At 38.0% G+C, this 26,119-nt stretch overlaps 1 protein-coding gene across 2 annotated transcripts in view; it reads right to left on the bottom strand.

Moving 5' to 3' along the window:
* Nucleotides 1-21,924, bottom strand: part of OPRM1 (opioid receptor mu 1) — a 58,333-nt gene extending 36,409 nt beyond the window's left edge. The window contains exon 1 of one of the 2 annotated variants that reach the window (XM_053591328.1): nt 21,357-21,924. In XM_053591328.1, coding sequence (XP_053447303.1) covers nt 21,357-21,646 — 290 coding nt within the window. In that variant the 5' untranslated portion in view covers nt 21,647-21,924. The remainder of the gene's footprint in view (nt 1-21,356) is intronic. The other variant, XM_053591329.1, reaches the window with a different exon arrangement.
* Nucleotides 21,925-26,119: the final 4,195 nt, after the last annotated feature.

The following is a 26,119-nucleotide window of genomic DNA, read 5'->3' as shown; positions in this document are numbered from 1 at the left end:
TCTTCTGCATACATTTGTGCAAGTTAATGCTCACAAGGATCCTAGTAGTAGCTAAGACGACTATGATTAGTTCTTATTTTAAAGAAAAGAGAAGTAAGGTCTAGAACAATTGTCAAAGACAAAATGTGTAACATTGAGCATTTGAGATATCTTGATGTTTGTTGCTATGCAAACATAATATCTGGATAATTAAGATTTGTGTTATTTGTAGCTTTGGTGTGTTTCCTGGAGATGTTACCATTGGCATTATTTAATAATAGCACAACACATCAGAGAGAATTATGTATCAGGACACTGTAGGAAGTTGACATTGAAATAAGAATGTGCTCATTGCTCTTAAGTTTTGCAAAAGAGTGGCTTAATTAAAATTCATGAAGACATACTTCTAAGTTCCATTTGCCAAACTTGTTGATGAACATTTCATGTTTATCTTTTTTATTTTAGTGTGCCATAGTATCTGCTTTTATCTAAATATTTTGGTATTTAGTTAAGTCTACAGCAGTGGCTTTCTAAAATCTCTTAGGACCAACCAAAGAAAAAATAAAGGTAATGCAATTAGCGCCTTTAGACCTTGATATACATAAAATCGTGTATTTATGGTAACTGTTTACCATTCAAGAATTATACAATCCTTTATAATTTAACCATCATGCTGATTTGGGATTTTTTTCTAGGAAACAGAAAGCAGTTTATTGCGTTTTTTCCAAGTATTTTCAGACAGAGAGATTTTTTAGAAGGTATTTTCCTCTCCCCTGTGGAGATTTCAATAACATTGGTTAGGAGGAAATATGATTAACAAATAAACTAGTAATTTGGCAAAGCAAATAATTCCCATTAGTTTTTAAAGCCTGAAATTTTAGTCTTGTTGTATAATAGGGGTTATTAAGTCAATATAGAATTGCCCTCCAACTTGGAATAGACTCATTTGGCATTAACAACCTTTTTAGTCACAAATTAAAGTATGTAACCGTATTTTTAATATTGATGGGAAAGCTCCAAATGTGAACTTGATTTAGATGTTAGTGGAAATCTCTCCAATGCAATATTTTATTGCCTTTCAGGATTGCCTACTACTTTTGCAATTTTCTCCCTTCTTATTTGTTTTCATATTATTATGTATAGTTGTATTACTATGCCAATGGGTATTCATTTTTAAAAATCTAATACTAAACTATATAAAAACTAAAATGCCAATCAATCACTGTAAACTTAACATGCGCAGACAAACTCTGACAAAAATTTGATATATTTAATACTCTAACTTCGTGATCAAAGTCATACACTTCAAACTAGTTAAAGATAATTTTCTTGGACTTTATGATACAAAGCATCTAACAGCTAGGGGTGTGCTTTAAATTTTTATAGAATGCATTATATTTTCATAATTACTTTTGTTCACTGTGAATTGTCTTTATGTCAACATTAAGTCAACATATATTTATTTAATACTTTTTTAATTTTTATTTTTGCCAAGTATCTGGAAGGCCCAAGTACTCAACTGAGACACGCCTCTTTGCCTGGGAGGAATCTTCAGTCTGGTAGGAGACTGGAACCAAATCAGTTCAGAATGGCATGTTGGATATTATTGAACAGAAGGGGTTGACATGGGGACACTGAGAAGTGCACCTTGCCTGCATTTAGGTGGCAGGAGCATCACGGTTATTTAAATTTTGCTTCATTCCATGGAATGGGCTTCTGAGAATATTAAATTTCCTTCTCAGGGTCATATGCCTGCCCCTTATGCCAAGGATTTTGTCTTTGATGATGGCAGAAAGCCATTAGTTTGGGGCTGAGCAAATTAAGTTATGTATCTGTTTTCCAGACACAAATATAAACCTCTGTTAAATCCGTTTAAATTCATAAGTGTTGCTACCCATTGCACTGATAGTGAGATATTAGTAAATTTCATCGCCACTGTATTTTCCAGTCTGTGAAGTAGGATTTTCTCTTCTTGACTTAAATTTTGTACTTTTCAATGTTTATGAAAAGCCAATGCATAGTAGAGGCTAGAGATTTCCTATAGTCACCTAGTAGACCCTGCTTGTGTGATCTGTGAAAGAAATCTGGGTTCCTAGTGACAAATTGTCTTGTGCCTTCTTTCTTCCCATTTTCCAGGGAAGAACCCCATCCTTACAGTTAGTTGTCTTGTTAATATGACCATTGACACCTCATCCTTCTCCCCCGGGAGATTTTTCAAGAAAAAAACACTCTCACAGTGAAGAATTCTTCTCTCAGTGTTTGTCATTTTTCAGTCTATTATATGGAAGCAATAAACAAAACTCCATTTTCTGGAAATCTCCCCAGATACCTAATCCCCCCATCCCCCAATTTGCTTCTCAGGCATAGAATATGGAATAACTGGAGGAGTCTACGGGAAGCCTTGGCATGGAGTTGAACTGGCTAGGATTCCATACTTTTCATAAGAGACCCCATCAGCTGTTTGAGAAGCAAAGAGTTAGAGGTAAGAGTCAAGTCATAAGGGAGAAGGAGGATTTCTAGTCCTTTTGGGGTCTGTTTGCTTTATTCAGGCTCCCTGCAGTAATTCTGCTGTGCCTGGTTGCTTTCATTTGGCAGGAACTCCAGCTAATGTGCCTTCGGCCTGTCCATCTGGCATTTTGCTCACTAGGGTAGGGAGACAAGTGTCTTTTCCTTGAATTTAATTAGATGGATGCTTTAGCAAAATCCTTGAGTAAAAGATCTTCCTCCAGACTGACATTCTGAGCTTCTCTAAGTTTTAATTCTTCCACATTCTTTTTTTCTCAATCACCATTATCTCTTCCAAACCCCACTCACATCTGGATTCCTTGGGACATACAGTAGGAGAAGGAAAAAGGAAGAAACCTCAGACTTAGGTTCCCCTCTCAACTTAAATGTGGAAATTAGCATTGGAAAATACCTTTGCTCCCAAATCGAACAATAGGTAACTCTTTTATAAGAATTTACTCTTGGGAATTCCAAATTTCTTTCAACTATTAACTTCTAGAGGAATAATGATCTAACAGTTGTCATTTTAAAAAATCAGAAATGGAGCATTCAAACACCAACAGCCAAAACTAATGTAGCATAAACATAAAATTGGAGTCAATTCAGTGTACTGAAACATTTCAGCTACCCTGCGCCTCAGTATTATTTGTTATTCTGTTGAGTTCCGGGATACAAAAGGGAAAGAAAAAAAGAAAAAACAAAAACAAAAACATATAGTCTCCATCCTGAAGGAGCTTATATGCTACATTCTCCAAACTAGAAATTTCCTTTCTTGAAAAAAAACGCACTAATGTAAAGGATAATATGAAAATGTCATTGTGCTTGGCCAAAAAAATAGATACAGAAAGACTCACTAGATAGATTTATAGCTCCCTGCACTGACCTGGCATAGCGGCTCTCTCTTGGTCAGTGATTATTAAAGCCTATTGATCATACCCTAAGTAATGATGCTCTGGGGTGTAGAGTGTGATGGTGCCTATAGATCACAAGTGAGATTTTGTAATTAGAAATTCCACAGGTAATTATGGATTCTATTTTTTCAGGCTGAAAGGCAGACTCCATTAGAGACTTAGATCCAGTTAGTTAGCTTAGGGACGAAAAGTCAATTAAAAATATCCAGCCTGATATAAAGGAAAACGTCCAGATTTAGATTTTCAAGGAGACAGATTTCTTCTTTCTTTCATTCTCTTTTTGATGGGGAAGAGCCTATCAATTAAGGAAAATTCGTGAACAGCTTGCCGATTGGGGAACATTCTGAGAAGTAAGATATAAAAGGTTTAATAATATACCTGTCAGCCACCTAAGTGAACGCTTGGTAACTGGTTTGAAAATCTCTCCTTGCTGCAATTGAATAGCTTTCAACAGTCTTTAAAATCTGAAGTTTCAGGATAATAAAGCTCTTGATTCAAATCTTAGTTCCATCATTTACTAGCTTAGCAAATTTGGGATTATTACATAAATCATCAGAATTTTTTTCTCCCCATCTGTAAAAGCTGGGCAACATTAGTACCTTCCTTAAATGGTTGGTGTAACCGTTGATGGGACTACAAACTAATACAGCCTCTTTGGGAAGAAATATGGACAATCCTCAAAGAATTCAAATTAGACCTCGGATTTGATCCTGTAATCAAATTACTAGGTATCTATCCAGAAGAAAAAAAAAATCATTTTTTCATAATGACATTTGCACTAGATTGTTTATCACAGCTCAATTTACAGTCACCAACATGTGGAAACAACCTAAACGCCCACCAACCCAGGAATGGATTAACAAACTTTGGGCTATATGTATACCATGGAATACTATTCAGTTGTAAAATAAAGATGGAGACTTTACATCTTTTGTATTAACCTGGAGGGAGTTGAAACATATTCTTCTTAGTAAAGTATCACAAGAATGGAAACGCATATATCCAATGTGCTCAATGCTAATATGAAGCCAGTAGATGATTTAATGCATGCTCACATAAAAGAACAAATTCAATTCAAGTTGGGGGAGGGGTGATAAAGGAAGGGTACATGAGGGAAGGGAATTGGTGGACTGCCACTTAATGGGCACAATGTAAGGGTACATGGCATAACTCCTGGGGGCGTGACACAAGTACAAGGTGGACTCTACCTAACAAATGCAAGTACGGTAACCTAGTTGTTTGGACCCTCAGATTAACCTGAAATTAAAAAAATAAAAGGTTGGTGTAGGGATGAAAATTTTATAAAATGGAGCTGTGTATCCAAAGATGGTTAGTATGGAGTCTGATATACAGCAACTTTCAATAAGTACAGTGATGACGGTGATGATGCCTATCTTGGATTTTAAATTGAGTAAGGCTGACAGCATTCTCCAAGACACATCACTAGGAAGCACATGTTCTGCTTTATTCATGTTTATTTGTCTTTAGAATATGGGCCCATATTAAGGATTTATATCTATCAAAGGGTCACTTTTGATTATATTACCATTGTTTCAAGATGTTTTCATGTGTGCTAAAGACAACTGATGCATTCTGACTTACAAGTGTCATGAAAACACGACTATTTTCTTTCTTTTTTAAAATTAATTAATTTTTTTATTGTTGGGGGTTCATTGAGGGTACAATAAGCCAGTTACACTGATTGCATTTGTTAGGTAAAGTCCCTCTTGCAATCATGTCCTCTTGGCCAATTATCTTTTCAAAAATGTTTTGGTTTGGTAAATTGTATGATTTTATCTATTCCATCTAGAATGCTGATATTATGTTTTTAATATCAACTTAACTTCAAACAACTGTGTGAACAAAGCGTGGTTGTCACACAAAAGTATGGTTTTAAGCTTTATTCTTGAGTTAGAATTATTTTTGGTAAAGTAGAAGACATATATCTTTATTTATAATATGTTTTAAAAAGTTCTTAATAGTGAGGGTGTGTAGAAGGCCTGTTAATTTCTTCATTCATATGCTTTCGAGTTCTAAAATGCTGGGATACTATTGCTCTCCTGTGGAAATTATCGTTGGTGGAGTGTATGTGTTTTGAGTTATGTTTTGGGGCACTGACTAACGTGGCAATGCCTGTGTGGATTGTGATATATTTCTTCTTTGTTCCAAACAGTAATCCTTCTTTAAAAGATGCCATCAATTTCTCCTTTGATATTTATATCCTAAATTTATAAAACTGTTAGCTTTTAAAAGCCAGAAGTTTTATGTTTGACCTCCAGCTTGATTTTCCTTCTGCCTGTGTTCATCTGACGGAGTATTATCCATAAGTAGATAATACTTATGATTATTGTTTCAGTACAGTAACAAGCTAATGAATGTCTGGGAAGAAGGATTCTTGAGGTTTTCTATGAATTTCATTCATTCAAGGCTTTACTACTCAATGGTAACATCCTTAATATTTGTAAAACGTTCACAATATCCAGTTTGACAATTTACTTGTAAATTATGGCTAATAGAATTTTCTTTTTTTCTTTCTTTCTTTTTTTTTTTTTAACAAAAATTAACTGTGGCCTTTTCCACTCATTTTTCTCTATCTTGTCTCTGACTCATAAGTGAGTCCTTTAACAAAACTTAAATCAGGAGTTACCCCATGGCTGGGCTTGACGTTGAAGGAAAATGAACTACAGTCATTGATTGGAATAAATCTTCAGAACAATGGTTTTCTGATAATGTGGTTGAAAGAAAACAAGGTAAGCTATTATAGTCCTACCTTTGGCACATATAAACTGATGAAATGATTTAATATTCTTACCCATTACACTGTCCCTTTAGAAAATGGTAGGACTGTGTCTATTTTGCTCACTGATGTCTGGAGTTCTAAGAGGGTACTTGATACATACCAATCAACAAATGTAGTAAGTATGTTGCAATTTCTTTAAAATTAGTCTGGAATAATTTCTTTAAAATTAGTCTAGAATAATTTCTTCCCTGTCTATACACACAGAAAGTTTATGAGAATCAAATTACTCAAATATAAAGAGAAACGTGCAACCCTATAAAAGTTCAACACATTCTCTTCAGCTCTTAGATGTGTTTTGTTTATTTTACAAAGAAGATGGAAAAGTTTCCTTTTGTCATCAGAAGTGAAGACTATTCGACGGATCTCACTTAATGCTGTCTGCTTTTAATAGGGCTGCTTATTTTATTGACCTCAGGTCATGGACATTATCAGAAGCAGGCTCATATTTAATTCTATTCAATCCATGTGGTTTCCTTTTCAGAGCTGATGGGGGTTGAGTAAATATAAAATTATAATCTTGATAATAATTTCCCTTGTTCATCTTGGCAGGCACAATCAGGTTCTAATGTTCAAGTTAGACTGCTGGCAACATTTTTCAATTACCCTTTAATACTTCCCTGCAAAAAGCTCAACCACTCACTGGCACTGAACCCATTGATTCAGTGAAAAAATGCTCAGAAACAAAAAAGGCCTCCGGTTTCATTGATCTTGTTCCCATAGATTCTGTACTTGGAAGAGTCTTAGTTCTCAGGGGCACCATAAACCTCAAGGATGTTACTCTCTACTACATCCTGTGCCTGCTTTATTTATAAAGTCTAATGCCCTGATTTAGGAAGTTGGCAGATACTGCCTTGCAAGTCCTGGAAAAATCCATGGTGAAGGTATTAGAAACAGACACGTGGGCCCATGGAATTGTCATTAATTCACCCCCTCATGAAGAGCTCCATCGTTTGACCAATTTTCCTGTGATTACAGAGTCAGACTTAACAGGGGTCAGGATGACTCTTTGCAAGAATGAAATCATAAATGCGTAAATTCTCGAAGCCAGTGTTTGGAGAATGCCATTGTTATCAGTTATTTCTTCTAATACAAATGAACAAATGCTGCTGAGTAGAAAGGAGTTCCGTAACACACAGTCCACACGTAGATTCTGCGTTAGACTCTTTGACTGTGACACAAATTCAAAAATTTGTGAGGGATTTAAGAAGCAAACATGGCTATTTTGGCCAAACAATAATTGTTTTGCATCCCCCCTCCCTGAGTTTATTAGACTATTTAAAAATATATCAATAGTAAACCAAAGAAGTTGCAAAATAAGTTGCGATTATCTGTGCTCTGCATTCTCTTCATATCCTCATCGTCATCAACTCAATGGTTTTGAAATGACCCAGAGCAAGCAGGAACGAACTGACGGCAATGAAGAAAGAATTGCCATGCATTGCCTAGCTTCGTAAACCTCGGAAGAGATGGTGATTTTAGAAACAAAAATTGTGATTAGAAACACAATAATGTGTTGGGCAGCGCCTGTGGCTCAGTGAGTAGGGCGCTGGCCCCATATGCCGAGGGTGGCGGGTTCAAACCCAGCCCCGGCCAAACTGCAACCAAAAAATAGCCGGGCGTTGTGGCGGGCACCTGTAGTCCCAGCTACTCGGGAGGCTGAGGCAAGAGAATCACGTAAGCCCAGGAGTTAAGAGGTTGCTGTGAGCCGTGTGACGCCACGGCACTCTACCAAGGGCAGTAAAAGTGAGACTCTGTCTCTACAAAAAAAAAAAAAAAAAGAAACACAATGATGTGTAGTATATCTGAACTACAGCAATGCAAAAGGACTGGGTAAATGTTGCTATATTACATGCCAATGTCCTCGGGTCGGGTGGAAGGAAGATAAATTGGGAGCAAATAAGAAAACTCTTTAGCTTTACATAACACTTGAAAGTTTGTCACACACTTTCAGGTATCTTATCTAATTTTGGCTAAGATACACGTGAGATTGAACATACATATATATTATTCCTGCAGTAAGGGCTAACTGATGAGATTCATGGAGGTTGCATAGTGATAAGGGGCAGAGATTGGACACGTTTTCTCAGTCTGGTTTTAACTGCTCTTTTCACCGCACTCTACCTACTCTGAAGAGAGATGATTGGTCAAATTAGGGAAATTTCCAAAATATCCCAAGATTTCACTTTTCTGGAAGATAATCTAATTTGCTACTTGTTCTGGAAACAACTTCTTAAAGTTCAGAAAAGTAAAACATATTGACAGATCTTCAAATCTCTTTGACAAACGGCACAGTTTTCTCAGCCACTAACCGGATAGGCTGGACCAGGCCTGGGCTTCTCCATCTTGGCTACACAGGAGAAGCACCAGGGCGACTTTTCCAGCTATCTGTGCCAGGAACTACCTGGAGATTCTGACTTAATTAGCCTCTGGTGGGCTTCCATTTTATGAGATTCCCAGGTTATTCTAATATGTAATCAGGACTGAGACCTGGATGGGGAGGTCCAGGAGGCCTCTCCTTCTACCTGTGTAAGTGTGTCCCAAGGATTTATGGCCCAGCTTTGATGTTCCATGAATTAGTTGGAAAGAAACTCTCAAATATTAATATTCATTTTATCCTTTCTGAATTTCTTGCTAGAATTTAGAACTGGTTTTCACTAAGAGATTCTAGGATTGATAGGATTTTTCAGTTGGGCTATATGAACCTCAGTTGAAACTCTCCTTCAACTTGGCCCTCTTTGCAAATCTTTGCCCTATGACCATCTGGTTAATCTAAAGAATTTCTGTACATATAAGAACGTTTTCTCTGAGCAGGACTGATGGACGGAGTAGTCATTTAGACATTGATAGGTGAGTGCTGACTTAAGATGTAGAGTCGGGTAGTGAGGAGATCTTGGTGAATCTCAAGGAAATCAATGAACCAGACCATGGCCGAGGAGCTGAGGGCCTCCAAACGTCCTAAACACACCTTAGGCGATCCCAGGGCTACTTCTTATCTAGTTAAAAAGTCTGGGTTCTAAAGACTAAGTAACAATATTTTCCAAAGCAGTCTTTGAGAACTGCAAAAAACAATTTTTTTAAAAAACGAGCAATTATGTAAGTCATAAAGAAAAGAAAAAAAAAATCAAAGCAATGAGCTTTTAAGTTTAAAACGGCATAAAGAGAGGTGGAGCGAGATGAAACTGCCGCTCCCTCTTTGGGTGCACACAGGGGGTGCAGGCAGAGGCACCTTTGAGAACACGTTTTACATTTGCCAAGAAGTTAATGTGACTTTGCAGATGACATTTTCAATTTTTCCTGAAAGCTTCCGAATGATTGAAGATGAAAATATTGTGAGTAAGCCTAGAAAATTGCAGTGACTTAAGGTAACCACAAAGCATATCCAAACGAGGAAAATTCATCAGAAATGCTTTTTCTGAGCACTTCCTTCCTCCTTAATTGCTGGCTAAGGTGGTGATGAACACGGCCGACTGGGCCAAATGAAGAGTCAACAATTAGAGATGAGGGCCTGGAGTGAAATTGAGACAATCCTGCATGGTCATTATTATAACCCAGTTTCAATATCACTTGCAGAAAAGCCGTATCCTCTGCCTTAACAATCCATAGCTGCTGTTCTGGTTTCTGTTAACTTCATATCTGTATTGCAATTTTCTGATGTTCAAAAATACTCCAAGGTGGTTTTAGGGTTATTGTAACTAAATGTGCTTTGTCTTCATCTATTAAATAATGTAAAATCAAATTTTCCAAAGAAGGTGATATATAACTATTTTATGACCACTACAAAAATACACATTTTATTTAGCATGCTTTGTGCCACAGTTTGGCAGAAGACAGCTTATGGGACAAGTCCAGCCTACCACCTCTGTCTGTGGCTTGCCAGCTAAGAATGGTTTTACATTTTTAAGTGGTTGAAAACAAATCAAAAGAAAAATCATAATCTGACACACTATAATTATATGGAATTCAAATTTCAGCGTCCGTATAAAGTTTTACTGGAAAGCAGTGGTGGCTACTCATTGCTGTCTTGTGTATGACTTTGTGTGTTGCCCATGACAGCCTCTGGGCCACAGTGGCAGACTTCAGTAGCTGTGATAGAGATCATTTGGTTGCTAACGCCTCAAATGTTTACTTTCTAGGCCTTTGGAGGAAAGACTGAGCAAGGTGACCCCCTTTCTCCAGCGGGTGTGAGTTATACGTACATCTCAATGGAACAGAATGAGGTGAGAGTCTTATCTCAGAATCACTTAAATCTTAACATTACATTGGCCCATAAAATTATTTTGCTATAAAATAGATTTCTATGTTCTGTATTGCATTTCTGGGTTTTTTTTGTTCATTCTCACCATTAAATTATAGGCCGAGAGCCCTTTTCAGTTTGTTATTAAAACTAGAATAAGAATTCGGTGGCTTAAAAATTGCTCAATTTTATATAAGTATCAAGTTATCGTTGTGATTTTATAGCTATAGTGCAGTTACTATTTATTAGCTAAAGGTCTTTTCTGAAGTTTAGAGCTATTCTAAAAATGAAAGCGTAAGAGACAACCAACCTATATGCTGACTTTGAAGTATGATCCTGACACTCCTTATGTATATCACATAGTCCCAATTTTACTTAAATTTCTATTGTTAGAAATATAAGGGAGTCAATTTAATTTTGAGGATTTTATTTCCATATACAAAATAAAATATGTATGTTTTTAGCTTGCGTGATGTGCTTAGGCTTCTGGTGACTAATGAGTGAGGCATATGGAACGCCATTTCGTTTTCTAACGATTCTACCTAACTATAGTAAATGATGACAAAAACAGAGAACTTATCTTCAGGTCATGACCTTGCGGCCACATTTAATATGGGACATGGCTTCCTGATTTTCTTCTTTGGTTGTGTTTTTAAAATACTTTTATGAAGAAGACTGTATACACATTCGATCCTCATTATTTGAGAATTCTGTATTTGGGAATTGACCTATTCACTAAGATCTATTTAACCCAACCATAACACTTGTGGGCTTTTGCAGCCATTTGACGACTTGTGTGGACAAGTGAAGAGCAGTGAAAAATCTGAGTCCCTCTGTGAGCACTTTCCCAGGTGAGGTCAAACAAAGCTCTGGGCTGCCATCTTGTTTCAGCACATACTGTGGGAAATTGTCCTTTCTAGAGTCTGTTTATTGCCTTGTTTCTCTCCTTTCTATATTTTCTGCCTGTGATTTCACTGTTTATAATGGCCCCACGCATAGTGCTGCATTAATGTCTATTGTCCCTAAGCCAAGAAGGTTGTGATGTGCCTGGTGGAAAAAGTACTTGTGCCAGAAAAGCTTTGTGCAGGTGTGAGTTATAGTGCCATTAACTGGGAGTTCAATGCTAATAAATCAACTACATATTAAATAAGGTGCCTTTAAATAGAAACACATATAAAGCAAGATTATGGATTGATTACCTGATGAAAATATTACAACCAGGGGCTCACAGGAGCCTACTCCTGTATTTCCCCTAGAAGCCAATATTTGTTATTTGCTAATTCAGTGGTCACAGTGATTTTATAAAACATAATTTCCATGACTAATGAAAATTGACTATATTAACTTTTAATTTTTTTTACTTCTTTGAATTTTACCCTTTGTATGTCTATTATAAGAGTAACAATCTATTCCCTATGCAAGGTTTGTGACATATATATATATATATATATATATGCATACATAGACATGTTTGTGTGTGCGTATTTGAATTTATGACTTGCTAATATGGTAAAGATCACTTTTCATAATTCAAGTGGTAAGAGCTAAATAGGCATGAATAAAGCAGTAAATTGAGGCAATTTTCCACGTTACATTTTATTCCTGAATAATTTGAGGTAGATTTGAATTGCTAAAAACTTAGAATTACATAGTTAATTTAAAGATGAGTAGTTCTGTTGGTCCACTTTGAATATTGAATTTCTTACCTAAACACAAACAGATAGACATAGTTCAAATCTGCAAGGAATATCTAGTAACATTTTGTAAGACCATGCACAGGTTTCTTTTCATGAAGGTAACATATTTTGAGTTCACTGCTGGAAAAATTAGTCATAGGAGTACTTGGAGGAGGCTTTAAAGAAGAATGGATTTAAATTGAGACTAGTATAAGAAGGATTTTGATAGGAAAAGAATTAGATGATAGAAGAAAAATAAAGAAGAGGGAAAAGTGAAGAAAAACATATAGAAGAGATAAATTATGAGTGTACTGGAAGATGGTGAGTCAGGCTGGCTTGATTTAGTAAATATGAATGGTAACTATTTGAATCACTTTAGGATACCTACTGCTATATATTAAATTGTTCTACCCATATTCATTCACTGAAACCTCATCTCCAGTGTGATGGTAGTTGACATAGGGATTTGGGAAGGTGAGTAGGTCATGCTCCCATGAATGTGATTAGTGCCTTTATGATGAGGCCCTAGAGAGCTTTATGTCTTATGGGGACACAGTGATAAGATAGCTATCTATGAACTAAGAAGTATGCTGCTCCAGAACCTGCTGGCACCTCTGCCCCGGCCTCCCAGTCTCCAGAATTGTAGAAATAAAGTCCTGCTGTTGTTGTCAGCCACCCAGCCTGTGGCATTCTGCTATGGTAGCCTGAGTGCTCCGACACACCTACTTCTATACAATGGATAAATGAACACATGGTCTAATTAAATAAAACAAAAAAACTGTATCTGACAATATTCTTGCCTAGACAGAAACATATTCAGAGCATAGTGATCTGTCATTAGAACTCGTCACAGATTTCATCAAGTGTTCCATCTCTGTCCACTGGTTCACAAGGGTCATTTGATGCATTATCTCTCTGCATCAGTTTTAGAACACAATATCTGGAATGTAACTAATATTTGAAGGTGAAGACTAAAGCAATCTCTTATGAATTAAATAGGGAATGAAAAAGAGGGAGGAGTGTGCCCTGGCCACCTTTTCCAGGCATGCTCTCACTCAGAGTTGCATTCCTAATCCCTAAGAAGGCTCCATCTTGAGAAGCCCTTGCAAGAAACTTCCCAGGTGGCTTTGCGAAGACTTCCTTACCAAGGATCCTTGAAGACCGTTTTCTGCACTCCGACTCAGTGCTTTCCCACTCCTAGTCTTTCTCATCCCTCCCTCAGGCCCACAGATCCATAAACAGCAGGAGCTTTTGTTTGGAGCTCCTTGTGCAGTGAAGAAAATGACCCCATTTCACCCATCACATTCCTGCACCTGTGTTCAAAAAAGTGACCCTCACGTGGTGTCTTCTCTGAGAAGAAATGGAACATTGGGGGAGTGCACAATTTTCTGTTTGACTTCTTCCTTATAATGTGGAGTTTATGAACCACATCTTGACTGTTACTTTCACTTTCACTATGGTCTTGGCCAGGACACCTGGCAGTCAGTGTCTCTCTCTCACACACACACACTCTCTCTCTCTCCTTTTCCCTCTTCCCTCTTTCTGGCAGAACCCATTTGAGCTTATGTAGAATCCAAAGAGTTGTGATGGAATTGGCACCAAGACTATTTTAGTTTTGTACATGATTAAAGATAGTATAGTCAGGAAAAAATGTGCTTAATAGTCATTGAAGCCACCGTAAGATATGCTTAGTCCAATTCACACATTTCACAGATAAGGAGAGTGAGTCACAGAGTGCTTTGAAGTGGAGCCACAATTGACACTTGGTGGTCTGAACCAAGGCCGTTTTCTTCTTCGCTACTATTACTCCTTTTGGAATTTATGTCTTGGTTCAAAGACCTTCAGCCTGAAAAATTTGTGGGGAAGGAAAAAAGGTTCTGTAAGGTAAGAAAGCATGGATAAGGAAAGAGATGCTTGGCAGGCTCACTGTATGATGCTTCTTACATATTTTGTTTCTTGTACCTGATGTCTTAGGTTACTTTTGAGGATCCTGAAATTTTCCTGAGCTTAATCATCACAAGATACTCTTAAAGTTATTTTATAACTTGAAATCAGTGGTGATGGGAGTGCTAGGTTGTTTTTCTTTTACACAGTCTCAGGTAATTTGTTAGAAGGACTGGAAGACTTTTAATGCCGTTATTGATCACAGACAATAATGGTCCCATCATCCCAAGCTCAAGAAGAGGTAAACTGAACACTGCACATGACTGTTGCCTACACCCTCTCCGCTCAGCAAATCTTACAGCAGCTTCTCCTGAATCCTGAAACATGAACACGTATGGAAGAGAAAGCTTAGCTTAGGAACTACCTTGGTAGTTCCAGTTGGGGATACCAATTAGAATTTTTCTTAAGAATTTTTAATTGTCAAGAAAAACTTATATCAATGGGTCTGTAAAAACTCTATTTTTTAACTAGATTTTACTGAGATAACTTATAGTAACCAATTACAAAAGAACAGAAACAATATTTAGCAGAGGCTGAGAACTACTGTGCGGGTGAATCATTTTGCAAAATGATTGCAGGGACAGATATGGAGATCTAAAAGAGTAAAATAGAAAGGAAGAAAAGCCAAGACAAGACATATTCTTGAGATGCCACAATGTGGATGGGACCTTTGAATGTGCCTCATAGTTGGTGTCCCAGGATCTTGCATCTGAGAGAGAGGAGAACAAGGGGACCACTTGTCCCCAGGTTTCCATTTCTCTGTCAAGTGCTGCTCCATGGACTTCAGGTCCATAGTGCCTACGTAAGTTCCAGGCTGATTCCTACAGAGGGCAATTACTCCAGTAAAAAGCCCCAGGGCAGAAGGCAAGTGATGTTGAGGCAGCTAAGGTGAAGAATTAACCAGATTTTATTTGGGCAATCCTGACTTGCAAAGCAATGGCCGAGGACAAGGTGAAGTGAAGGAAGTGAGAGTGGCTATAGGGATGATCTCACACAATATGAAAGCCATTGTTTGCAAGAGCCAGAGACATTCCATGCAGGTGTCCTGGGGACAGCCATGGAAAGTGGGAAAGATATGCAAGCCAAGCAGTGCTTTTGGGTCCCAATACATGATTAAGTCAGGTCAGGTCCAGTTTCATCTGTTTTATACCTTGGCTTCCAAGTTCTTGAAATATCTGCTTACATCTAAAAACAAGTTTGAAGATTGCTGCCACAATCTTCAAACTTTCAGTTAAGTTTATGTTAAACTTTGTGAGGACTGAAGACTCGAATTCTCATATTTTAAAATTCCACTCAACTGTAACCCTAGCAATCTGGGAGGCTGAGGCAGGTGGATCTCTTGAGCTCAAAAGTTCAAGACCAGACTGAGCAAGAGTGACACCCTGTCTCTAAAAATAGCCAGCTGTTGTGTTGGGCACCTGTAGTCCTGTCTATTTGTGAGGCTGAGGCAAGAAGATCACTGTGTCCAGGAGGTTGAGGTTGCTGTGATCTATGATACCACAGCACTCTACCAAGGGCAACAAAGTGAGAGTCTCTCTCAAATAAATAAATAAATAAATAAATACATAAAATAGATAAATAAAATTTCGCTCTACATTTAGTCTTGGTATTTACCACTTGTGTACTGCAAAGCATCATGTTGTTTTATCAAAATGAGCTTATTTTTTCCCCTGTTGCCAAAACATTCTATTTCAACTACTACCTTAAGTGGGATTCTAGAAGAAATAATATTTTTAACTTTTATGCATAAGGAAGGGGTCTCTACAAGCTGTTGAGAGTCTTAAAGTAAATATTGTCAGTACTTATCATTTGAATACATTTTGACAGTCAGAGACCAATTATTTTTATTTTTGTCTTAGAAATAGAGAGATTATCCCTTGTTTAAATTTATTAACAGATTTATTTGTTGTAGCAATAGCTAAAATAATCTTCCTGAATATTATATTTAAGTATTAATAAAAATATTAGTAGCTTGGGAAGCCAATTATAAAGACATTTTTACAAATAATTTTTAGCACATAATTTTCTTAGTGGATCAGTTAAAACTACTCAGGAGAGTTAACGGCTAGAATGTACATTAGTTTGTTTTTGTGGTTTTGTTTGACATCTAGTTTCTCTCAATGGCCTATTGGAATGAGAACAACTTGGGGTAATAAGTCAAATTATGTGTATAAACTGAAAAGGGTAATATGATACAGATGACAAAAATTTATAAGACTATGTAAAAAAACACCCTATATTTTCTTTGGGTAAACACATAGATGTAGTAAAAGTTTAAAAATGTGCACATGCATGATCTCCACTAAATTCATTACCTTGGCAGTCGTGAGGGAGCAGAGGAGATTTCAACTGTTTTAGATTATCTGTCTGTCTATTTATCTATCTCTCCATCCATATTCCTCCATGGATATGGAAGTATAAATTATTAAAATTATATATATAATTTCTTAAAAGAATCATTACATAATTATACATGTTTATGTTGAAAATATTTTATAAAATAAAAGATAGTTCACTCAAGGAAGAAAAAAAGAAGAGTATAGGGTGGTGCCTGTGGCTCAAAGGGGTAGGGTGCCAGCCCCATATGCTGAAGGTGGCAGGTTCAAACCCAGCCCTGGCCAAAAACTGCAAAAAATAAAAGAAGAGTATAAGAAACTCAGTGATGGGTAACTCCATGTAAATGGTAAAGACACAGCTTACAACCAAGGAAAGTAAAAGCACTTTAGTTTGTTCAGGAGACACAGGGGAAGAGGTGTTCCCACAGAATCAGCACCTATATGGGAAATAGCAGTTAAAGTTCAAATTGTAATTGATACTGGAAGCTCTCCATTACTAAGTGAAAGACATGAAATTAAGTTGGTATTTTTTGATCTGAGCCATTATGTTAAGGACAAAATTTTGTTTCTGAATTTTTTTCTCCTTTAAGTTCGTCCTCTAATTAGGACATTTTGTGGACTTAAAAAAAAAAAGTGAACTTTCTTAAAATTTAAGTTTTTTAAATAAATTATTATCTTTTTATTTTACAAAATTTACTAGTGGGCATATGTAGTGATATAGTATTTAAATTAATTCAAATATAGATGCATATACACACATACATATACTCGTGTTTGTGCGTGTGTATACACATGCACCTATATCCTTAAATTAGATTAAAACTTTATTATTCCTTAATTTCTCAGCTACTTAAGTCTGAATTAAGTTTAAAAACTTATACTTCTGTTCCAAAAAAGCATGACTGATGCTTTTATAATTTAAAACTGAATCAAATATTTATTATATAAGAATAAGTATAAGCTCATAGAAGAACTTTTTCTAAAATCAGAAATACATTTTTGGAAAAAGAAACGACAGTAACATATTGCATATATTTAAATTCTCTTCTCTGATAACTAGACACACTGAGAATTTCTCTAATTAAATTAAGAAACAATCTTTTTTATTTTTTTTGCAGTTTTTGGCCAGGGCCTGGGTTTGAACCCACCACCTCTGGCATATGGGGCCGGCACCCTACTCCTTGAGCCACAGGTGCCGCCTTAAGAAATAATCTTAAAAATAAAGACACTGGGCCTGGCTCAGTGGCTCACGCCTATAATCCTAGCACTTGGGACGAAGTTGAGACCAGCCTGAGCAAGAGCAAGACCCTGTACCTAAAAATAAGCAGGCATTGTGGCAGGTGCCAATAGTTCCAGCTTCTTGGGAGGCTGAGGCAAGAGGATTGCTTCCAAGAGTTTGAGGTTGTTGTGAGTTATGATACCACAGTACTATACCAAGGGTGATAGAGTGAAACTCTGTTTCAAGTAAGTAAGTAAATAAATAAATAAATGCAGGCACTATTACTTGGAGCTATTCATTGGAACCTTACTGGGAGGATGGATTACATAGGCTAGAAAGATCTCAGAGCTCCGACGCCTCCATCTTTTCTCACAGTATCTGTACATACCATGTTCAGAGCTACATGGACAGATCTTTTTGGAAAAAACCCTCAGAGAATAAACACGTGTCACACTATATTAGATTTTGCAATATGGTTATTCTATACTTTGGTCAAATATTTTCCATCAGTGAAATATCTCTGGTGCTGTAACTTTGTGTCTTATTTTGAATGTTTTTATAAAAAGATTCTTGACAATAGGGTGGCGCCTGTGGCTCAAAAGAGTAGGGCACCGGCCCCATATGCCAGAGGTGGTGGGTTCAAGCCCAGCCCTGGCCAAAAACTGAAAAAAAAAAAAAGATTCTTGACAATAATATACTATCATACCATTTTGAATAATTGCTACTTAAAAATATTTTTATCATCCTATTTTCCAAAACTTTTGTGGTAATTTATATAACATTATTATTCTGCAAGCTTTTTTGTTGTTGTTTTTAAAACTTCGAAGGTTTTCAGGTGATGATTACTGATAATATTCTATTCCTAAACATATGGGTTTTAAATTTTTAGATCATATCACAGCATCGCTTTTCCTCCCTTATATTCCTTGGTGTGGTACTACACGAAAATCCCACTTAAGTCATACTATTTAATGTTGCTAATGAAGGTGGTGATAATGATGGTGTTAGAAGACACAGAACAGAAAAGAATTCATCACGGCATCTGTATTTGCAGTTATTTTTGTTTGTTGTTGCCATAGTCATCTGAGCCTCATGATTCATGCCATATACTAAAACATTCTAATAAATATTTTCTTAATCTGGTCAGAAAACTGTAAGTACTTGATCATTCAGTAGTAGCTGCTGAATTTTGAATAGAAGGAAGTGAGCAACTCTCTTCAATACTCTTCAATAGATGCAGAATTATATTTACCCTTTTATCGGGGACAATAAATATATCCTTGAACTGATCATTTGGAGGTTAAAACATCATAGCCTGGAGACAGTCAATTATACATTCATAGCTGAATAGACGTGTTTTCTTCAACCACCAGCTGCTTCCCCTGTCATGTCATCCGTTATGGAACTGCCTATTTTTCTGTTTCACAACCACATTGCAAGAGGGTTACCTGACCTTGGAATTACACACTCAACCAGCTACAGGTGGGTGTTTCAGTTGACCTTTCAAATAGTGCTGCATTTTGTCAGAACTTTCAGTGCAGAGAACAAAGCCTAATATATGCTCGGTGAGATACAGTGTCACTATTTTTCTCCAAGTCAAGAAGAAGTCAAAGGGTGATGCCTTGAAAATGAACTCACCTAACCAGCTCCCTCGTAGACCCTAGAGCAAGACTAATCTGCTTATTCTATGGCTGGTTGCTGCTCTCCTGGTTCTCTCTTTATAGAAAAGCAAAAGCTAAAGGGGAGAAATACGAGGAAGGAAAATACCAAGGAGAAGCAACGAAAGGGAATGAAAGATTATGTTTCAGATGGCAGGATCACTGGATGCTTTGGTAATTTTCATTTCATGCTTTTTGTCCTCTAGGATTCTACCCATAAATCTTGGGGTAACTTATCATTCCCTCATTATTACCACTAGCTAACCTCCTCTAACAAACCAACAGTTGAATTAACTCAAATCATGATTTGCTGCTCTAATAAACAAAAATTCTGTTAGCTGAGGGACTTAGTGATATTAGACTTATGAGCTACCTGCTCTTAGAGAAGTCATTTATATTTTCTGAGGCTCTTTATAATCTCTGGAGTTTCTCCTAGCTCTGCCAGTTTATGATTCTATGATTTTTTCATTTAAAAAATGAGATAAAATATTTCTCCTTTTCAAGACAGGCCCTTAATAAGAAAAAATATTTCTCCTTTAAAAGACAGGTTTTTTTATATTATTATAACTGCAGAGTTGGAGTTGGCTTTTATCTTTAGTATGAATCTTTGTATTAAATTACATAAAATAAATGTTTTCAAAAATAAATTCTTCCATTGGTTCTCTTCCTGCATTTTTCTTTCTGTTATTAGCTTTCCTCTCAATAGATGGTGCTCTTTTCTCAGAGACACAGCTTATTTCTCATTAAAAGAGTAAGGAAATTAGCTTTACTGTTTAGTAATCATTAATTAAAAAAAAATCAGACACGTAAGTAGAAAGAATCAATTCCAAGCAATTTGCAGCACATTAGTAATGAAATCATAATGAGAAGGGTGATTGTTAAATGATTCACAAGCTCCACTGAAACCTACAATACTTGCCAAATAGGTGAAGCAAATGTTGTAACTGAATATGAAAATGCCGTGTTCCCTATATACATATAACCGCTGGTGGGAAGAAAAATTCAAAGTAGGAGCCATTTTAAAGTGTTAAATAATTTATCCTGTTTAACAAAATTGACCACATAGTATTCCACATTTCAAATAGTATTTGAACAGACACATCAACATAGACCCACCCAGTCAACATCAATCTCTATTTGAACACTGAAATCTTGCACAATTTTTGCCAAATAAATCTGGAACACCTGGATAAACTCTTTTGGAATGATTTCACTTGATAAAGACACTTCCTTTAGTTTCGAGTACCCGTTACAACTTCCTATATAATAGTTTCTAATGCAGAATTACGATGTTTTTGGTCCCTCCTAGATGGCTCCACGTTTTAGAGGCATTGAAAATCAGTTATGTCCTGCAGATCTCCTGAACCATCCTACCTCTTCCAGATGCCATTTGTAACTTAGAGAATCTGCAGCTACCAACAGCAAATTGGTCTAGCTAACAAAACAAAGTGACACCGTCACAGAGGGAGGCCAGGAAAACTTCCCGTACCTATTGTGGTAACAGAGGGGAAGGAGAGTGAGGCCAAGGCTGCTTGAACATGGTAGAGAAGGGGTGGGGCTGTGGTGGGGCAGGAAAATGAGCAAGGCTCATGCTTTAAAAAGCTGACAAGACTCAGCTCCCCAGTTAGGAAAAACTAACTCCAGTTCCTCTCTCGTTACTCACAACTTGCTGCTTCCACAGCTCTGCGGAGGCTCTGAGTGCAGAACTCCATGCTCTTGGTTTTCAGGACAGGGAAGCGTGCTGAGATAGAGCTTTTCTTTCTTTCTCTGTCTTTTCCTCCTCTCTTCCCTTTCTCTCTCCCTCCTTCCACCCCTCGTTTTTGCCAGACCTTTATGGCCTTTGTCAAAGCAACTTTTCTGTTCCCGAAAATTTGGTTTCTTTTTACCAATGGAGGAAAAAAAACAGAGAGGTAAAATTTCCCACGCAAAGAGCAATCGCTCTGTCCGAGGTCGTGGCCACAGCCCCCCAGTTTACCTCCTCTCTGTCGTCCCCCGGCAAGCACCCCCTGGGGCTTAGGGGGTCCCTTCCCACCCCATACCCCCCCCCCCACCAGCCGCTGAGCTCTCTGCGGGGACCCGTGGCGCCGTTCTTACCTGACGATCACATACATGACCAGGAAGTTTCCAAAGAGCCCCACCACGCACACGATGGAGTAGAGGGCCATGATGGTGACGGCCGTGACGATGGAAGGGCTGCCGCTCGGAGGACACAGGCTGTCGCCACCACCCAGCTCGGTGCGGTTCGGACCGCAGGGGTCGGACACGTTGCTGTCCGAGTGGGACGAGTTGACCCAGGACCCGGGGCTCGGGGCTGGGGAGCAGCCTGAGCGCGGGAAGAGATCGCTGCAGTTGCTGGCGGTCATGGGCACGGCGCTGCTGTCCATGCTGCTGACCGCCGGCGCTGACCGCGATGCGCGGTACCCGAGAGCGCCGGGGCTTTTCGGGTTCCAAGCGCCTCCGCTGCAGCCTCTCGCCGCTGTCTCAGCTCCTGCTCTGTTTTCTACAGAGACCGACCCCCGCGGAGCCAGAGAGGAATGTCAGGCGGGAGACGGCGAGCGTCTGGCATTGTCCTCGGCTGGCGGCCCCCTCCTGCCCCAGCCGTCCACGGAGGCGCATCCCGACCCCGCGCGCTGCGCAGGGGAGCCCGGGCCGGGCGGGATCCCAGGGCCGGGGGCGGGGGGCAGGGGTGGATTTTGCGCAAAGCGATCCGAGGAGGTGTCTCCCCACCGGGCACTCTCCTGTGCCAACACCTCTAGGAGGGGCTCTCTGCGGTGCCAGCGCAGCGGAGGGAGGAAGTTGGAGAGGAGGGTGGGGAGAGAGTTTTCCGCAGCGGTGAAAATAAGGAAGGGGCTGACATCACTGCGCTTCCCCAGAGCGCTTCACTCTTTGCAGCCTGAAGGAAAGGCAGTGGTTTCACGCACCCCAACACCACCCGAACCCCCTACTGCCTGCTGGAGTCATCTGGGGGCAGGGCTCACACGATCCTCTCCTTTGCTTACACTTTAGGAAAGACAATCATGTTTTCAAATTCTTAAACCTACAAACCTACCTGAAACCAGAAATCTGAGTGATCTGTCCACCCCTCCCACCCCAGGAAAAGAAGCAAGAAACAAACTTTTGTGGAGAAAATCTGTTCCCCATGTACCCCAATTTCTCCTAGAGTAAAAGTTCTGTGTGGAACTGATTTTGTCCTAGTGGGGGAAGAGGCATAAAACCAGTTATGGGAATCAGGACATTGTGGCCTTCAGTAAAGTTGACTGATCCCCCATATCTTAAATCTCAGATATATATTGGGGATTTTTATACTTTTTACCTCCAGCCTTCCCAGGTAGATGCACGCTTCTGAGGAGAAAAGCTGCTCACACCAAACACAATTTGCATGATTTCTGTTTGTTTTCAAGTGTCAGAATTCCAGGAGGAGGCACCTAGGTGTCTGGAATTGGAGTGGCTGCAGCAAGGTCTCTGAAGAGCACTGATGCATTTTAAAATTTTACATCTAAGTTCACAAGTGCCTCTATTTAAAAAAATACATTTGTCAGTGCTACAGGAGTTAGGTTTATTTTTGTCAGGATAACACTAATTCCGAAGTAATTCTCCTTCCTGCTCATGCATGCACTGTCCACGCACAAATCTTTCAACCATAAACATTGAACATCTACAGCCCCAGCTGGTTGTAGAACGTTAACTACCATCTTGAGGAGCAGAGAAGGGGCAAGCTGAGAAGGAACATTTATTTCCAGTATTATTTTTAGACATTTGTCTTGAAAACAGATAACTCATAGGTAAATTGTATTAATCATGGGTTATTTTCCCAATGTTCAGTATTATTTTTACCCTTTCACATTAAAGGATCCTTTTACCCTTTCACATTTCAGCAATAAAATGTTAGAGATTTCCTAGAGACCAACAAAAAATGCCTTAAAACATACTCTCCTACGAAGGCAATACCTCAGGTCTCTTACGTTGAGTTGAAATCTGTCTGCCATTCATTCATTCCCGAGAGGCCCCATGGAGGCAGCTGTGCTTGCTTCACAGGAAAGACAAATGCACACGTGTGATAAGGCCTGGCTTTGGATATGTTACTTTCCCTTACTGAGTGACAGTTTTCTCATTGGTTAGAAATAAGGACTGACTACGTCTATGAGTGGGATTAAATGAGATGGACGAGATAGTAGTTGCTTAAGAAATGATAACACATTACTATTATACTTCATATGTCTGAAATTAAGAGCATGGTCTCTTTTACCAGTTAAAAATTACCATCCTTCACCTGTTTCTTATAAGATGTAGTTTTGAGTTCTTCCGTGTCCTTGCTGTTCATCTTATTCACGTGATACTTCATCTCTCTGCTGTTAAAGTACTGCTCCAGAGCTAAAAAGGGTTTTAGCTTGAACTAAGTTTTCCTGACCAAAAATGTTGAGCAAGAAGATAAACTTCCTATTTCCACCAGTACAATGAAGATCCCATTAACTTTTTTTTTTTTTTTTTTTTGCAGTTTTTTGGCCCGGGCTGGGTTCGAACCCACCACCTCCTGCATACGGGGCCGGCACACTACTCCTTTAAGCCACAGGCACCGCCTGATCCCATTAACTTTTTTATTTTTACTTTTTTGATCACCCTGCTCTTTCCACTCTATTAGGCTCATTACTGTGAAAATTCCCTAAACAAGATCCAAGTTAATTCAACAAATACTTATTAAAGATTCACTTTAAACCAGGAACTATAATAGAAGCAGGATTTTAAAAAGATGGCTACAGTTGTTTTTGATTGCAGGATCTTTGTTTGTTTGTTTGTTTTTCAGAGTCTCACTCTGTTGCTCAGGCTGGAGTGCAGTGGCATCATCGTAACTCCCTGCAGCCTCCAATTCCTGGGTATAAGCAATCCTCCTGCCTCAGCCTCCTGAATAGTGGGGACTATAGGCTTACAGGCACCCAACATAACACCCTGATAATTTTTTCTGTTTTTAGTAGAGATGGGGTCTCAATCTTTCTCAGACTGGTCTCAAACTCCTGAGCTCAAGCAATCCTTCCACCTCATCCTCCCAGAGAGCTAGGATTACAGACATGAGCCACTGTGGTTGGCCTGGATATTTCTTCTTACACCTGGTAAGTGAAGTTTTTCATTTCCTACAAAATTTTACTTACGTGTGGAATCTGATTATAGCACTGTAGTTTATTTTACTTTTAAATTACATCCTGTTAGATCCAGTTTATGATTATGAGCCACCAACGTCTTTTGGAACGGTGATCGTGTCACCTTTCGTGTTTATCCTTCCTACTTTATGTACTTTATTTACCCAGGCTTTCTCTACTCTGCAGTGAGGTGCCTGATGGAAGGCCTGATCATGAATGTGGCACTTAGTGCAAAGTGGATTCCTTCCTTCTCTCTCTGCCTCTCTCATATACTAAGTACATATGCACACATGCATATAATATTTGAATTTAACTGAATAAACAATTAGCATATGCTTTATTACATTGTCCAAAGCCATCTAGGTAGTCTTTAAGTAGCATAGATTCAAAACAAAGCCTCTTTATGAAAACTTTAATTAAGACATTTTTGCCCTTTCTAACTCAATACCTTCTGTTAGTCAGAAGGCAAATGTATAGACCTATGGGCTAACCACATGATTTTTCTTAAAAAAAGTTAAAAAAAAACAAAAACAATTCCTATTCTCCTTTTCTAGAAACATTTGTTTCTAATTCTATTTTATAAACAATGTAATCACTCTCTGGAAGAGGAATTTAAACTTTATGCTTCAATCTTAAATGAGATTGATGTTTTCTTTTTCTATTGGTCTTTCTCATCTTTCACTGAGGACAATTATTATTCCTGTATCTTAAACACAGGATGTCCTGGACATCACTTCATGTCCTCCCTTAAATTGTACTAATCTACTCCTTAGTATTGGCCATCCAATTAATATACGTTTTGGGAAAATGCAGAGCAAATTTGTTTTTCTTTCCAATATATCAAGACAGTCATAAGAAACCAAGAGAAAAGTTGTTACCGAAATAATAAATTAATACCACTCAATATATAGTATAAAAGGACCTCAAGTTTCAGCTTCTGTTATTTCTTAACTTCCCTATGGTGTATTCTCCTTTTTCCTATAATTATACATTGCCTACCACAGTGGTCTGAAGTCGAGGGAGAAATCCCTTACAAGGAGATCAACTGTAAGTAAATATGTCAATAATTTATTATAAACCTAATGATTTTTTGTGGCAGGGATTCTAAACATGTAATCTTTTAAAAATTTACCTTATTTTTTAATTTCAGATTAATATAAGGGTATATGATGAAGTCACACTGCTTGAATTTGTTGGGTAAAGGCCAAGTTGTGGTTGAGCCCTTCATGTAGTCTTTAATTTTCTTAAGCCTCAATGTATTATTTATGTCATATGCCTATTTGTTGATGTTTCTTGTTTAGCCCAAATTGTCTATTTGAAGTACTAATAATTTATTATCTATTGGTCTAGATTTAACAATGTATATGATGTGGTATCAAGTCCACATCATATACATTTTTAATAAAAATATTTGTTTCAAAGCAATGCATTTAGTCATAGTATTGATGAGTCCCAGAAAAGCAGTGTAAGTTACTTCTCTTCCTTGAATTTCAAAATCTATTGGCTTTAGTTATTTATATAATTGCCATCATCCTACATTTACTTTAAAAGCTCAGAGCTAATTCTGAGAGTAGCTGTTAATGGAACACATGATTAACAGCTATTAATGAGGAACACAGGCACGATTACTAGGCAACAATTACAGCAGTTTAGAGCTGAGGGAAAAAGGGGACATTCAAGGTTTCATTACAAGAGCATTTTGTGTAGTTGTGTAAAGATATTTTC

This window comes from Nycticebus coucang, chromosome 5, assembly GCF_027406575.1.
Source record: "Nycticebus coucang isolate mNycCou1 chromosome 5, mNycCou1.pri, whole genome shotgun sequence".
In the NCBI taxonomy this organism is placed as follows: Eukaryota; Metazoa; Chordata; class Mammalia; order Primates; family Lorisidae; genus Nycticebus; species Nycticebus coucang.
This window is presented reverse-complemented; position numbering and strand designations above follow the sequence as displayed.